We start from the raw sequence: 14,215 nt of genomic DNA, 5'->3' as shown, positions 1-14,215 counted from the left end.
AGTCTGTTGCCAGCAGATCTCACTGAAAATAAAAAACCTAACAAATACTTTCTTTTCTAGCAAGCTCAGGAGAGCCCACTAGGAGCACCCAGCTCTGGCCGGGCACAGATTCTAACTGGGGTCTGGAGGAGGGGCATAGAGGGAGGAGCCTGTGCACACCAGATAGTACCTAATCTTTCTTTTAGAGTGCCCAGTCTCCTGCAGAGCCCGTCTATTCCCCATGGTCCTTACGGAGTTCCCAGCATCCACTAGGACGTCAGAGAAAGACCTAGTGGTTCACATAGATAACAAATTAAGCAGCAGTACCCAAAGTAGGAGTGCAGCAAAGAAGTCTAATAAGATATTAGCATGCATAAAACGGGGAATTGATGCAAGGGACGAGAGTGTTATACTCCCATTATATAAATCACTAGTGAGGCCACTTCTTGAATACTGAGTACAATTTTGGGCACCATATTACAAAAAGGATATCCTGGAGCTAGAAAAGGTTCAGAGGTGGGCGACCAAACTAATCAAGGGCATGGAGACGCTGGAATACGAGGAAAGGCTTGCAAGGCTAGGCATGTTTACATTGGAAAAGAGGAGACTAAGAGGGGACATGATCACCATCTACAAATATATTAGGGACCAATACACAGAACTTGGGAGGGACCTGTTTTCTATAAGATCAGCACAGAGGACACGTGGTTACTCGCTTAAGTTAGAGGAGAGGAGTTTCCGCACATTGAGGCGCAAACATTTTTTCACAGTAAGGACAATACGTGTTTGGAATTCCCTACCTGAGAGAGTCGTAATGGTGGACTCAGTCAACACCTTTAAGAATGGGTTAGATAAATTCCTATTGGATAAAAATATTCAGGGTTATGGTGCGTAGGCAAGCATTATAGTTAATATAAATAGTCCTAACAAAAAAATAACTAGTCCTATAATAAGACTGCATAGGAGACCACAAATAGGTTGAACTCGATGGACAATTGTCTTTTTTTAACCTTAGTTGCTATGTTACTATAATGCGCCTTACACATTATGACAACCTTTATTAATGCCCTTTTACACATAATGTCCCTTACACATATGCAGCACATTATTAATGCCCTCATACACATAATGACACACATAGGGCACTACACATTTGCTGCACATTATTAGTGCCCCTATACACATAATGACACACATACAGTACCCTATTACACATATGCCGCACATTATTAATGCTCTTATACACATGACGACACACATAGTGCCCCTTACACATATGTTGCACATTATTAATGCATTTTTACATGACACACATAATACTCCTTACACATATTCCGAACACTACTGCACAACCAACCCACCCGCACACAGCACTCACACTGCCACTAACACTGTGACCTCTGCCTCTGCTTGGATACAGATGTGTCCTCATAAATCTTGCCTCAATGCTAACGTCGGGCACACCTTTTTTTTTTATTTTAATGAAAATTATTTGCATTGCTATGTGGCTAAGATGCACAAGCAGCTTCTGCTGATTAAAATTATATGCAGCATGCCTATATACTGTGTGAGACTGTGGCTGTATCTGCATATGAAATGCTACACACAGAATATTGGCATGCCGCATATCATTTTAATCAGCAAAAGCTGATGATGCCCCTAGGCATATCAAATGCCCTAGGCAATTGCCTCGTTTGCCTATGCCTATGGCCGGCTCTGGTAGCTTGCCTGCTAATAAGCAGATGCTGGCTAGATGGATTAGAATGGTGAGTGCACCTGCTTACACTCAAGCTGAACTTCAAGCTCCAGCTTAGATTTCTACCCATCCTACTCGGTCTGTAGGACCTTCTTGGGCGGCACGCGATGGGGCGTCCGCCGAACAGTTGTGCAAGGCAGCTACGTGGTCTTCGGTACACGTTTCTTAGGTTTTATGCATTTGATACTTTCGCCTCACAGGATGCTTCCTTTGGACAGCAGATTCTTTTATCTGCTCAGGCGCGTCCCCTCCCTTGAAGTATTGCTTTGGGACATGCCCTATGTTTCCCTGTGGAAACCCTATGTACCCTGCTGCAGAAAAGAAGAGTTATGGTAGACTTACCTTTGTTAACTCTCTTTCTGCAAAGTACATAGGGTCCACAGGACGCCCACCCTGACCTCTCTGGGTTTGTATGGCATTGGCCTCTTATTCCTTTTCCTGTCTGTAAGAATGTGTTCTTGTGTGCCTAACATCTTCCTTCACTCCTTCCTGCTTTCTGCATTGGACTAGTTAACAAAACTGAGTTGCCTGCGCCTGGAGGCGGGGACAAAACTGAGTTGCCTGCGCCTGGAGGCGGGGTTATAGTGAAGCTGTGCTTCTTGGGACAGCTAAAGCTTTAACTGTTTGCTTCCTGGTTTTTCTGATCCACCAATACACCCCGATGTTTCCCTGTGGACCCTATGTACTTCGCAGACAGAGTTAACTTGCGGCAGTTCTGTGATTATTAATATGTATGTTCCTATGAATTGATTATAGCACAAATGCTGCTTTTATGGATTGCAGTAGCGGCTGCTGAGTATTTACACATTTTATACTTTTTAAAAACATTCTGAGCATATCATTTTGACAATTTTAATGGTAGGGTCCTTAACAGGATAGTTGCCCTGGGGTCCCCACAACCCTCAATCCAGCCCTGGCTGTGGGCCTCTTCACAGCTGCCACGTTGTTAATCCAGCCCTGCATCGCAGTCATTGTGACTGCCCATGGGCCACATCAGGCCTCGCGTAGATAACCCACAATGAAATAAAGTTCCAGTATCTCTACATCCAACTGCAGCCTCTGGGTGTGATCACAGGCAATCTGAGCGGGTGGTCTTCAGTATGCCGACTGTCGGGATCCCGGCGCACAGTATATCGGCGCCGGAATCCCGACAGCCGACATACCGACACTTTTTCTCCCTCCCCTGGAGGGAGAATAAAATAGCGTAGCGAGCCCGCAAGGGGCTCATTTGCGCTCGCCACGCTGTCGGTATGCCGGTGGTCGGGCTCCCGGCGCCGGTATGCTGGTCGCCGGGAGCCCGGCCGCCGGCATACCATCTGAGCATCTTTACAACCCACTTATGCCATCATTAGTTTGTTCCCGTAGTTGCTAAGAAACTTGTGCTCAGTTGTTGGTGTAAGTAAAAGTTGAACACCACAACTATTAATAATTATTATTTTACAACTTTATTTAGATTTACAATGCCACAAGTACTGACAATAACGAGCAGTTAGTGACTGTACACAGACTCCGTAATCCCAAAAAATGAAAGAAAGCTGAAACTAAAAACTAAAAGGTTATGTACAGACTAATATATCAAAGTCAACAGAGGGTGTCAAAACTATAACCACAATATACTGTATGTAACGCTACAGTAAAAAAACCAAAAAAAAAACAGACAATCTAATGTGAGTAGTCAATCATTGGCAGCTTCTCTATAGTCATCTGATGGGGAACCGTCCTACAGACAGCAGTTGCTACTGCGCCTTCCGTCCGGTGGACTCACTGCTCCACTTCTGTAGAATCTTCTCGGCGGCATCCAGCGTCGCATCCTCCTAAAAACACAACCTCCAGTCACTAGTGTTTCTTAACAAGACCTTATGACTGCAGCCAACCTATACCAAACTCTGCACCAGCCTGTCCCTTATTATATATGGAGTATATATGGTGGCGAGTAAAAAAAAAAATACCATTAGCCTAAAATCATTTGTAATTAGCCATACAAATAATGATACCTTTGTGCCTAACTGACCTATATTGGAATCACAGCTCTTTATATACTACCAAAAGATTGGTTACTAATGTATCATTTATATGGGATCTGGTCAGGATCTCGGCAGTCAAAATAATGACACCGGAATTCCGACACAGCTCGGAATGCCGGCACCAGCATTCCTGAATAAGATCACAATCCTGTCGCCGGAATACCAAGCGTGTGCCGGGCTGCAGTATAGGTAAGCCGGGGGGTGGGGGTGGGTGTTAGGCTACGGGGAGGGGTTAGGTTTAGGCAGCGGGAAGGGGTTGTTAGGTTTAGGCACCACAGCGGAGGGTTGGGGGGGGGGGGGTTTGGCGAGTGGGTGCTAGAAGGGAGGGTAAGGGTTGAGGGGGAGGGAACGTACTTACCTGACCCCTGCCGGGGTTCTAACCATTGGGATGCCGTGGTCGGTATCCTGACCGGCCTCATATCAGACCCAACCCGAAGCTAGTTTTAAGAAAACATGGGCCTTTCATCAGACTGACCAGAAATAGGAATTTACACAATGAGACACGGGGTACCCCAACTGCATTCATTTCACACTAATGATAGCACAACACTGTTGTCTAGATTATTAGAGGCCAAATTATACTGACTAAAGGGGTAATTCAGATCGGATCGCAGCGGGCGATCAGATCCTAGCTGCACATGCGTATGCACCGCAATGCACACACGGGTCGGACAGCAACAACGGGCAGCGATGGGATGGTGCGAAAAGTCCGATCGCACGGGCATTCACAAGGTGATTGACAGGAAGAGGCTGTTTGTGGGTGGTAACTGAGCGTTTTCTGGGAGTGTCCGGAAAAACGCAGGCGTTACCAAGCATTTTCAGAGAAGGCGTCTGACGTCATCTCCGGCCCCGATCAGCCTCTTCTGATCGCACTGTAGGAGTAAGACCTGGGTTGCGCACAGACTGCACAAAGTGTTTGCATTTCAGCTGCACATGCGATTGCACACTTGCATGGCGAATTTACACTCCCCCTGTAGGCGGTGACTATTTTATCGCAGGACAGCAAATTAGTAGCCCAGCGATCATATCTGAATTAGGCCCTAAGTGGCTAGTTTAGGCCATTCAGGCTGAGAGACACAGGGCCCAGGTCAGACTTGTCTACCTTCCTGCCTCACTTCTGGAATATAGGGGGTAATTCCAAGTTGATCGCAGCAGGAATTTTGTTAGCAGTTGGGCAAAACCATGTGCACTGCAGGGGAGGCAGATATAACATGTGCAGAGAGAGATACATTTGGGTGTGGTGTGTTCAATCTGCAATCTAAATTGCAGTGTAAAAATAAATCAGCCAGTATTTACCCTGCACAGAAACAAAATAACCCACCCAAATCTAACTCTCTCTGCACATGTTATATCTGCCCCCCCTGCAGTGCACATGGTTTTGCCCAACTGCTAAAAAATTTCCTGCTACGATCAACTTGGAATTACCCCCATAGCAGGCAAGGAAGAAAAAGAATTGGGAGGCATCATCCATCCCCACCTACCTCAGTAAACTCCCAATATTAAAGAAAAAATTGTGTATTTACTAATGTGGGTGGGGCTTAATTCAAATGATTTATTAGCCCCTCCCAGCTTTGATAGACAAACACTTTTGCAGGAGAATTGCCTGCTCTCTTGGGAAGTCAGGAAGTCACCCACCAATTCAGAAGTCTCCCAGACACTGCAGGAGGGTAGGTAAAGGAGACAAGTTAGTCTGGTTGTTAGACTAAGGTCATCTACTGACTTATTGAACTTACTTTATTTTCCAGTCAAACTGTAACTGATACTGATCAGCTTTTGACCAAGATTGTTGGTCCTTTGGCTCCACACACAGTGATTAGGGCCTGTTTTCTATTTTAAAGCAGGATATTAGTTTCTGGTCAACATAAATAAAAATTATTGTAATGTGTTATTTGCATTGTAACTCTAGGTTTCTCTTACATATGACAGGGATGGGCAATAACTTCAGATTAAGGGGGGGGGGGGTGCACTTACGCTTCAGTTAATGATTAAGGGCCTCATGCAAAATATGCCATCACCCTCCTCCATATGCCCCTTTAATGCCATTCACAACCCTCCATTTGGAATCAGCCTCCTCCGGATGTCCTTTGCAATACAAATATACCCACCAGAATGGCCAATCCCCCCACTTAGCTTTTCTGTGGGGGACCATGCAGAAAGGTGGAGCCGTGGGACAGCAAACATTCTTCCTGTAGCCCTGACTGGTGAACCATGCCCGCCGCTAGCTCTGACTCACTGTGACCTCATGCACTGTGTAGAGATGGTCACGTCAGTGTTATGCCCACAGTGCAGGTCTTAGTACCCATAGCCACTGCAGGCCTGCTCCCAGCTCCCTACTTTGCTGTTTATAGGTGTTGCCAAGCTGCAATCTAACATCTGAGTCAATATGGGAACAGAGTGCTTCTCCTCCGCAAGCAGGGGGTGAACATAATTCCGTATCTGGATGATCTACTGATGAAGCCTGCTCGGGTATCTGTTCATCAGTGCATCCGCCTTCTGGGGAAGATGGTTGCCTCCTACGAGGCTCTGCAGTATGGAAGGTTTCATGCTCGATCCTTTCAGCTGGATCTCTTGGACCAGTGGTCGGGATCTCACCTACATATGCACCAGAGGATACGTCTGTCACCAAAAGCCAGGATTTCGCTCCTCTGGTGGCTACAACTACCACACCTTCTGGAGGGCCGAAGGTTCAGAGTTTAGGACTGGATCCTTCTAACCACGGATGCAAGTCTAAGAGGTTGGGGAGCAGTCGCTCAGGAGGAAACCTTCCAAGGAAGGTGGTCAAATCAAGAATCCCTTCTCCCAATAAACATCCTGGAGCTAAGAGCCGTATACAACGGCCTTCTTCAAGCAGCACACCTTCTGCAGGATCGGGCTGTTCAGGTGCAGTCGGACAACGTGACCACAGTGGCCTACATAAACCGACAAGGCGGAACGAAGAGCAGGGCTGCAATGTCAGAGGTGACAAGAATCCTCCTCTGGGCAGAAAGACACACGGTGGCGATGTCAACAATCTTCATTCCGGGCGTAGACAACTGGGAAGCAGACACGATCTCCATCCAGGAGAGTGGGGCCTCCACCCGGAGGTGTTCGAGGAGGTAACCGGTTGGTGGGGGGTTCCTCACATAGACATGATGGTCTCCCGCCTCAACAAGAAGCTGCAGAGGTACTGTTCCAGGTCGAGAGACCCGCAGGCAGTGGCGGTGGACGCACTGGTAACACCGTGGGTGTTCACGTCAGTGTATGTGTTCCCTCCACTTCCTCTGATTCCAAAAGTTTTTCAACTTATAAAAAGAACAAAGGTTCTGGCAAACCTCATTGCTCCGGACTGGCCAAGGAGGGCTTGGTACACGGGTCTGCTGGATCTTCTGCAGGAAGATCCAAGGCCCCTACCTCTTCAAGAGGATCTGCTACTGCAGGGGCTGTTCGCTTATTAAGACTTACCACGGCTACGTTTGACGGCATGGCAGTTGAGTGCCAGTTCTTGGCTCGGAAGGGTATTCCGAGCGAGGTTATTCCTACCCTGATACAGGCTAGAAAGGGGGTAACATCTAAACATTACCATCGAATTTGGGGAAAAATGTGTGTCTTGGTGTGAATACAATAAATTTCCTGCGGTGGAGTTTCAACTTGGACGTTTTCATCCGTTTCCTGCAAGCAGGTGTGGATATGGGCCTGAGATTGGTCTCTATCAAGGTCCAGATCTCAGCTTTATCCATTTTCTTCCAAAAACAATTGGCTGTCCTCCCTGAGGTTCAGACCTTTTTGAAAGGGGTTCTGCACATCCAGCCTCCCATCGTGGCGCCAACGGCACCCTGGGATCTTGATGCGGTATTACAGTTCCTGCAATGAGATTGGTTGGAGCCTCTACAGGAGGCTGAAATCAAATTTCTCACGTGGAAGGCAGTCACTTTGTTGGTCTTAGCTTCTGCTTGACGCGTGTTGGCATTGGGGGCTTTGTCCTGTAAAAGTCCCTATCTGATCTTCCATGAAGATAGGGCGAAACTCAGGACTCGTCCGCAGTTCCTTGCTAAGGTTGTGTCAGCTTTTCATATCAATCAACCTATTGTGGTGCCAGTGGCTACTGACTCCTCAATTGCTTCAAAGGCCTTGGATGTTGTGAGGACTTTGAAGATTTATGTGAAGAGGACGGCTCGTCATTGAAAAACTGACTCTCTGTTTGTACTCTATGATCTCAAGAAAATTGGGTGTCCTGCTTCGAAGCAGTCGATTTCACGCTGGATCAGGTTCACCATCCAGCATGCATATTCTACGGCAGGATTGCAGTGTCCAAAATCTGTAAAGGCCCACTCTACTCGTAAGGTGGGCTCTTCCTGGGCGGCTGCCCGGGGTGTCTCGGCTATGCAGCTTTGCCGAGCAGCTACTTGGTCTGGGTTGAACACGTTTGCTAAGATTTACAAGTTCGATACTTTGGCCTCTGATGACTTCAACTTTGGTCAAGCAGTTTTGCAGGAGCCTCCGCGCTCTCCCTCCCATTCTGGGAGCTTTGGTACATCCACGTGGTACTAATATGGACCCCAGCATCCTCTAGGACGTAAGAGAAAATAGGATTTTAATTGCCTGCCGGTTAAATCCTTTTCTCGTAGTCCGTAGAGGATACTGGGCGCCCTGCAGTGATTATTTCGTTCAGTACTGCCTGGTTCCTAGGTAAGTACTGCGTTCTTTACTGTTTCAGTACTGTTTAAGCTGTTGCTGAGTTTTCCGGCATGTTGGCCGGCTTTGCCTGTTGTGTGAGCTGGTACGAATCTCACCACTATCTGTGTGTTTCCTTCTCTCGAAGTATGTCGTCTCCTCGGGCACAGTTTCTAGACAGAGTCTGGTAGGGGGGGCATAGAGGGAGGAGCCAGCCCACACTGTTAAACTCCGGCTCCTGGTGGACCCGTCTATACCCCATGGTACTAATATGGACCCCAGCATCCTCTATGGACTACGAGAAAAGGATTTACCGGTAGATAATTAAAATCCTATTTTTACCCTCCCGTTGTTACTCCTACTTGTTAAGTGAGGGAGCTTATCATAAAATCCTATCCTGTGCTGATTAGCCCTAACAAGTGTGAAACAGGCTGTCTAAGCAGCTATACTGTGTCGGCAAATGTCCTCACCATGCTCTTACAGCATAGAAGCACTGACACAACTCCTGCTACAGTAATGGAATCTATGCCAGAAGCCTCCTGTGCTGAAGTGAGGCCGCAGTATACAACCGCTAGAGACTTTACAACTTCACAATCAAATTCTGAACCAAAGTGAGAATCTCATAGAGAAGTGTAATGGAAAATGATCTCTAAACTGTCCCAAATACATTTACCTTCACAAAGCAAAACCTGATGTAATTCTCAAACATCTTCTGGTGTGGAACGCTGTAAAATGCCGAAACGGGTATAGCCGCTAATTGCTGAAAAGGCGAGAAAAATACAACCAATTAGTTAGCCCTTACAATGACACAACCACCGCTAATTCCTAATGTCTCATATGAGCCATTTCCTCTAGATGAAAGCATCCACACTCCAGCCCTCAGACTCATTTGTTCCCCCAGTCATGATCGCCATTGGAATTACTGTAGATGGCGTCATTTTCTGAGCCCGGTGACTACTGATAAGAATGATAATAAAGGACTGGAGGAAAGGTGCCATTGGCTAAGATACAATGGGGATGTATGCAGTACAAAAGAAACCCAACTGGATTGCGTGGAACCTGTCCAATCAGGGGGGTTAAGCTATAGAAGCTGACCCTGAATTGCTACCAGAATGGAGTCTTCTCCCTTTAAAGCGGCAATCACATGGTAAAAAAAAAAAAGGAGGTGGGTTGGGTTTTTGTTGTTTTTTTTTTTTTTTTTTTAAACAAATCATTGTGGAAGAATACAAGAAGCAGCTTAGTAATTACCATTTTACCTTGGTTTGTGTTTCAGCTTCTATTAATGATTTATGGCCCTCATTCCGAGTTGTTCGCTCGGTATTTTTCATCGCATCGCAGTGAAAATCCGCTTAGTACGCATGCGCAATGTTCGCACTGCGACTGCGCCAAGTAACTTTACTATGAAGAAAGTATTTTTACTCACGGCTTTTTCTTCGCTCCGGCGATCGTAATGTGATTGACAGGAAATGGGTGTTACTGGGCGGATACACGGCGTTTCAGGGGCGTGTGGCTGAAAACGCTACCGTTTCCGGAAAAAACGCAGGAGTGGCCGGGGAAACGGTGGGAGTGCCTGGGCGAACGCTGGGTGTGTTTGTGACGTCAACCAGGAACGACAAGCACTGAAATGATCGCACAGGCAGAGTAAGTCTGGAGCTACTCTGAAACTGCTAACTCGTTTGTAATCGCAATATTGCGCGTACGTCGGTCGCAATTTTAAGAAGCTAAGATTCACTCCCAGTAGGCGGCGGCTTAGCGTGTGTAACTCTGCTACATTCGCCTTGCGAGCGAACAACTCGGAATGAGGGCCTATAATCCTACAGATTCTCCACAGTCACATGTAATTAGCAGAGAGATTTTGGAACACACCTCTGAGCTCTATCTACATGTAACCTCCTCCATCTCTCCCCTTCTGGCATAACTTAACATGAGGCAAGTTTGAGTCTGTATGTGTGACAAGCAAACATGTTTGTACAGCTGTGTCCTCTTATAACGTTACTGAGATGTGTACACAAGGGCGCTCACATAGCATTGAAAGGCAGCGACGCAGCTTTTCTCGCTATGTGTACAGAATGTGGGTGCGAGTGTACGCACGTCACTGAAAAGGTGCAACTTGGGACTCGCACTGCGTAAGATACCTAGCAACATTATTAGAGGACACATGTAGGCACTCCAGAGAGGACTCGCACTGCGTAAGATACCCAGCAACATTATTAGAGGACACATGTAGGCACTCCAGAGAGGACTCGCACTGCGTAAGATACCCAGCAACATTATTAGAGGACACATGTAGGCACTCCAGAGAGGACTCGCACTGCGTAAGATACCCAGCAACATTATTAGAGGACACATGTAGGCACTCCAGAGAGGACTCGCACTGCGTAAGATACCCAGCAACATTATTAGAGGACACATGTAGGCACTCCAGAGAGGACTCGCACTGCGTAAGATACCCAGCAACATTATTAGAGGACACATGTAGGCACTCCAGAGAGGTTTTAAAAAGAACAAAAATAATTGTAGGACTACTAAGAAAGACACATGTTTAAAGAGCTAATTAACATGCCATTTAAATTAAAAGAAAAGCCTACATGGGAGTGCCATTATAAAGTGAAGGTCCCCGGTCACCACATTATGACCTACCTGAGCACCGAGCTCCGCACAGTATAATATTAATAATGATAATTATTATTATTAAAGACAGAAAGCTTACAGTAGTTTCTTAAAATGGGCATAAAAATGAAAATAAAAGTGATCAGCACTGTGGAATGTAGGGAGGTGGGCGAGCAGCCGACAAACAAGTTTACTTTGAAGTTGTGCTTGTTCCTGGAAGGCGTCCTCTACACCCCATCAAGTCTTGTAATTTAGGGGAATGGGATAAGAATGTTTCCCCACCCCCGCACTTAGGATACATCATTAAAGACAGACATTCTGACTGTGTATGTGGGGCATAGTTACCAATTTTATATAAGAAACATCATCTCCTAATTCTGCTATTCTGTAGTTTTATTTTTGGAAGTGAGGCAGCGGTTGGTGTCTCTGTAGTGTAACATAGTATCACCCAGCGGGCCTGTGATCTCCTGCCCAGCAGATCATTTAGTGCTGCGATGTGTGTAGTGTAACACAGTATCACCCAGCGGGCCTGTGATCTCCTGCCCTACAGATTTAGTGCTGCGATGTGTGTAGTGTAACATAGTATCACCCAGCGGGCCTGTGATCTCCTGCCCTGCAGATCATTTAATGCTGCGATGTGTGTAGTGTAACATAGTATCACCCAGCGGACCTGTGATCTCCAGCCCTGCAGATCATTTAGTGTTGCGATGTGTGTAGTGTAACATAGTATCACCCAGCGGGCCTGTGATCTCCTGCCCTGCAGATCATTTAATGCTGCGATGTGTGTAGTGTAACATAGTATCACCCAGCGGACCTGTGATCTCCTGCCCTGCAGATCATTTAGTGCTGCGATGTGTGTAGTATAACATAGTATCACCCAGCGGACCTGTGATCTCCAGCCCTGCAGATCATTTAGTGTTGCGATGTGTGTAGTGTAACACAGTATCACCCAGCGGGCCTGTGATCTCCTGCCCAGCAGATCATTTAGTGTTGCGATGTGTGTAGTGTAACATAGTATCACCCAGCGGGCCTGTGATCTCCTGCCCTACAGATTTAGTGCTGCGATGTGTGTAGTGTAACATAGTATCACCCAGCGGGCCTGTGATCTCCAGCCCTGCAGATCATTTAGTGTTGCGATGTGTGTAGTGTAACACAGTATCACCCAGCGGGCCTGTGATCTCCTGCCCAGCAGATCATTTAGTTCTGCGATGTGTGTAGTGTAACATAGTATCACCCAGCGGGCCTGTGATCTCCTGCCCAGCAGATCATTTAGTGTTGCGATGTGTGTAGTGTAACATAGTATCACCCAGCGGGCCTGTGATCTCCTGCCCTGCAGATCATTTAGTGTTGCGATGTGTGTAGTGTAACATAGTATCACCCAGCGGGCCTGTGATCTCCTGCCCAGCAGATCATTTAGTGCTGCGATGTGTGTAGTGTATCATAGTATCACCCAGCGGGCCTGTGATCTCCTGCCCAGCAGATCATTTAGTGCTGCTATGTGTGTAGTGTAACATAGTATCACCCAGCGGGCCTGTGATCTCCTGCCCAGCAGATCATTTAGTGCTGCGATGTGTGTAGTGTAACACAGTATCACCCAGCGGGCCTGTGATCTCCTGCCCTACAGATTTAGTGCTGCGATGTGTGTAGTGTAACATAGTATCACCCAGCGGGCCTGTGATCTCCTGCCCTGCAGATCATTTAATGCTGCGATGTGTGTAGTGTAACATAGTATCACCCAGCGGACCTGTGATCTCCAGCCCTGCAGATCATTTAGTGTTGCGATGTGTGTAGTGTAACATAGTATCACCCAGCGGGCCTGTGATCTCCTGCCCTGCAGATCATTTAATGCTGCGATGTGTGTAGTGTAACATAGTATCACCCAGCGGGCCTGTGATCTCCAGCCCTGCAGATCATTTAGTGTTGCGATGTGTGTAGTGTAACACAGTATCACCCAGCGGGCCTGTGATCTCCTGCCCAGCAGATCATTTAGTTCTGCGATGTGTGTAGTGTAACATAGTATCACCCAGCGGGCCTGTGATCTCCTGCCCTGCAGATCACTTAGTGCTGCGATGTGTGTAGTGTAACATAGTATCACCCAGCGGGCCTGTGATCTCCTGCCCTGCAGATCATTTAGTGTTGCGATGTGTGTAGTGTAACACAGTATCACCCAGCGGGCCTGTGATCTCCAGCCCTGCAGATCATTTAGTGCTGCGATGTGTGTAGTGTAACATAGTATCACCCAGCGGGCCTGTGATCTCCTGCCCAGCAGATCATTTAGTGCTGCGATGTGTGTAGTGTAACACAGTATCACCCAGCGGGCCTGTGATCTCCTGCCCAGCAGATCATTTAGTGCTGCGATGTGTGTAGTGTAACATAGTATCACCCAGCGGGCCTGTGATCTCCTGCCCAGCAGATCATTTAGTGCTGCGATGTGTGTAGTGTAACATAGTATCACCCAGCGGGCCTGTGATCTCCTGCCCAGCAGATCATTTAGTGCTGCGATGTGTGTAGTGTAACATAGTATCACCCAGCGGGCCTGTGATCTCCAGCGCTGCAGATCATTTAGTGCTGCGATGTGTGTAGTGTAACATAGTATCACCCAGGATGCCTGTGATCTCCTGCCCTGCAGATCATTTAGTGCTGCGATGTGTGTAGTGTAACATAGTATCACCCAGCGGGCCTGTGATCTCCTGACCTGCAGATCATTTAGTGCTGCGATGTGTGTAGTGTAACATAGTATCACCCAGCGGGCCTGTGATCTCCTGCCCAGCAGATCATTTAGTGCTGCGATGTGTGTAGTGTAACATAGTATCACCCAGCGGGCCTGTGATCTCCTGCCCAGCAGATCATTTAGTTCTGCGATGTGTGTAGTGTAACATAGTATCACCCAGCGGGCCTGTGATCTCCTGCCCAGCAGATCATTTAGTGCTGCGATGTGTGTAGTGTAACATAGTATCACCCAGCGGGCCTGTGATCTCCTGCCCAGCAGATCATTTAGTGCTGCGATGTGTGTAGTGTAACATAGTATCACCCAGCGGGCCTGTGATCTCCTGCCCTACAGATTTAGTGCTGCGATGTGTGTAGTGTAACATAGTATCACCCAGCGGGCCTGTGATCTCCTGCCCTGCAGATCATTTAGTGCTGCGATGTGTGTAGTGTAACATAGTATCACCCAGCGGGCCTGTGATCTCCTGCC

General features: G+C 47.3%; 1 protein-coding gene across 4 annotated transcripts in view; it reads right to left on the bottom strand.

The window, feature by feature from the left end:
- Positions 1 to 3,157: 3,157 nt before the first annotated feature.
- Positions 3,158 to 14,215, bottom strand: part of KYAT1 (kynurenine aminotransferase 1) — a 100,006-nt gene continuing 88,948 nt past the window's right edge. For all 4 annotated transcript variants that reach the window (XM_063936504.1, XM_063936506.1, XM_063936505.1 and 1 more), the window contains 2 exons: positions 9,083 to 9,169; positions 3,158 to 3,549 (listed from right to left, as the gene is read on the bottom strand). In XM_063936504.1, coding sequence (XP_063792574.1) covers positions 3,472 to 3,549; positions 9,083 to 9,169 — 165 coding nt within the window. In that variant the 3' untranslated portion in view covers positions 3,158 to 3,471. The remainder of the gene's footprint in view (positions 3,550 to 9,082; positions 9,170 to 14,215) is intronic.

Source organism: Pseudophryne corroboree, chromosome 8, assembly GCF_028390025.1.
Source record: "Pseudophryne corroboree isolate aPseCor3 chromosome 8, aPseCor3.hap2, whole genome shotgun sequence".
NCBI lineage: Eukaryota > Metazoa > Chordata > Amphibia > Anura > Myobatrachidae > Pseudophryne > Pseudophryne corroboree.
This window is presented reverse-complemented; position numbering and strand designations above follow the sequence as displayed.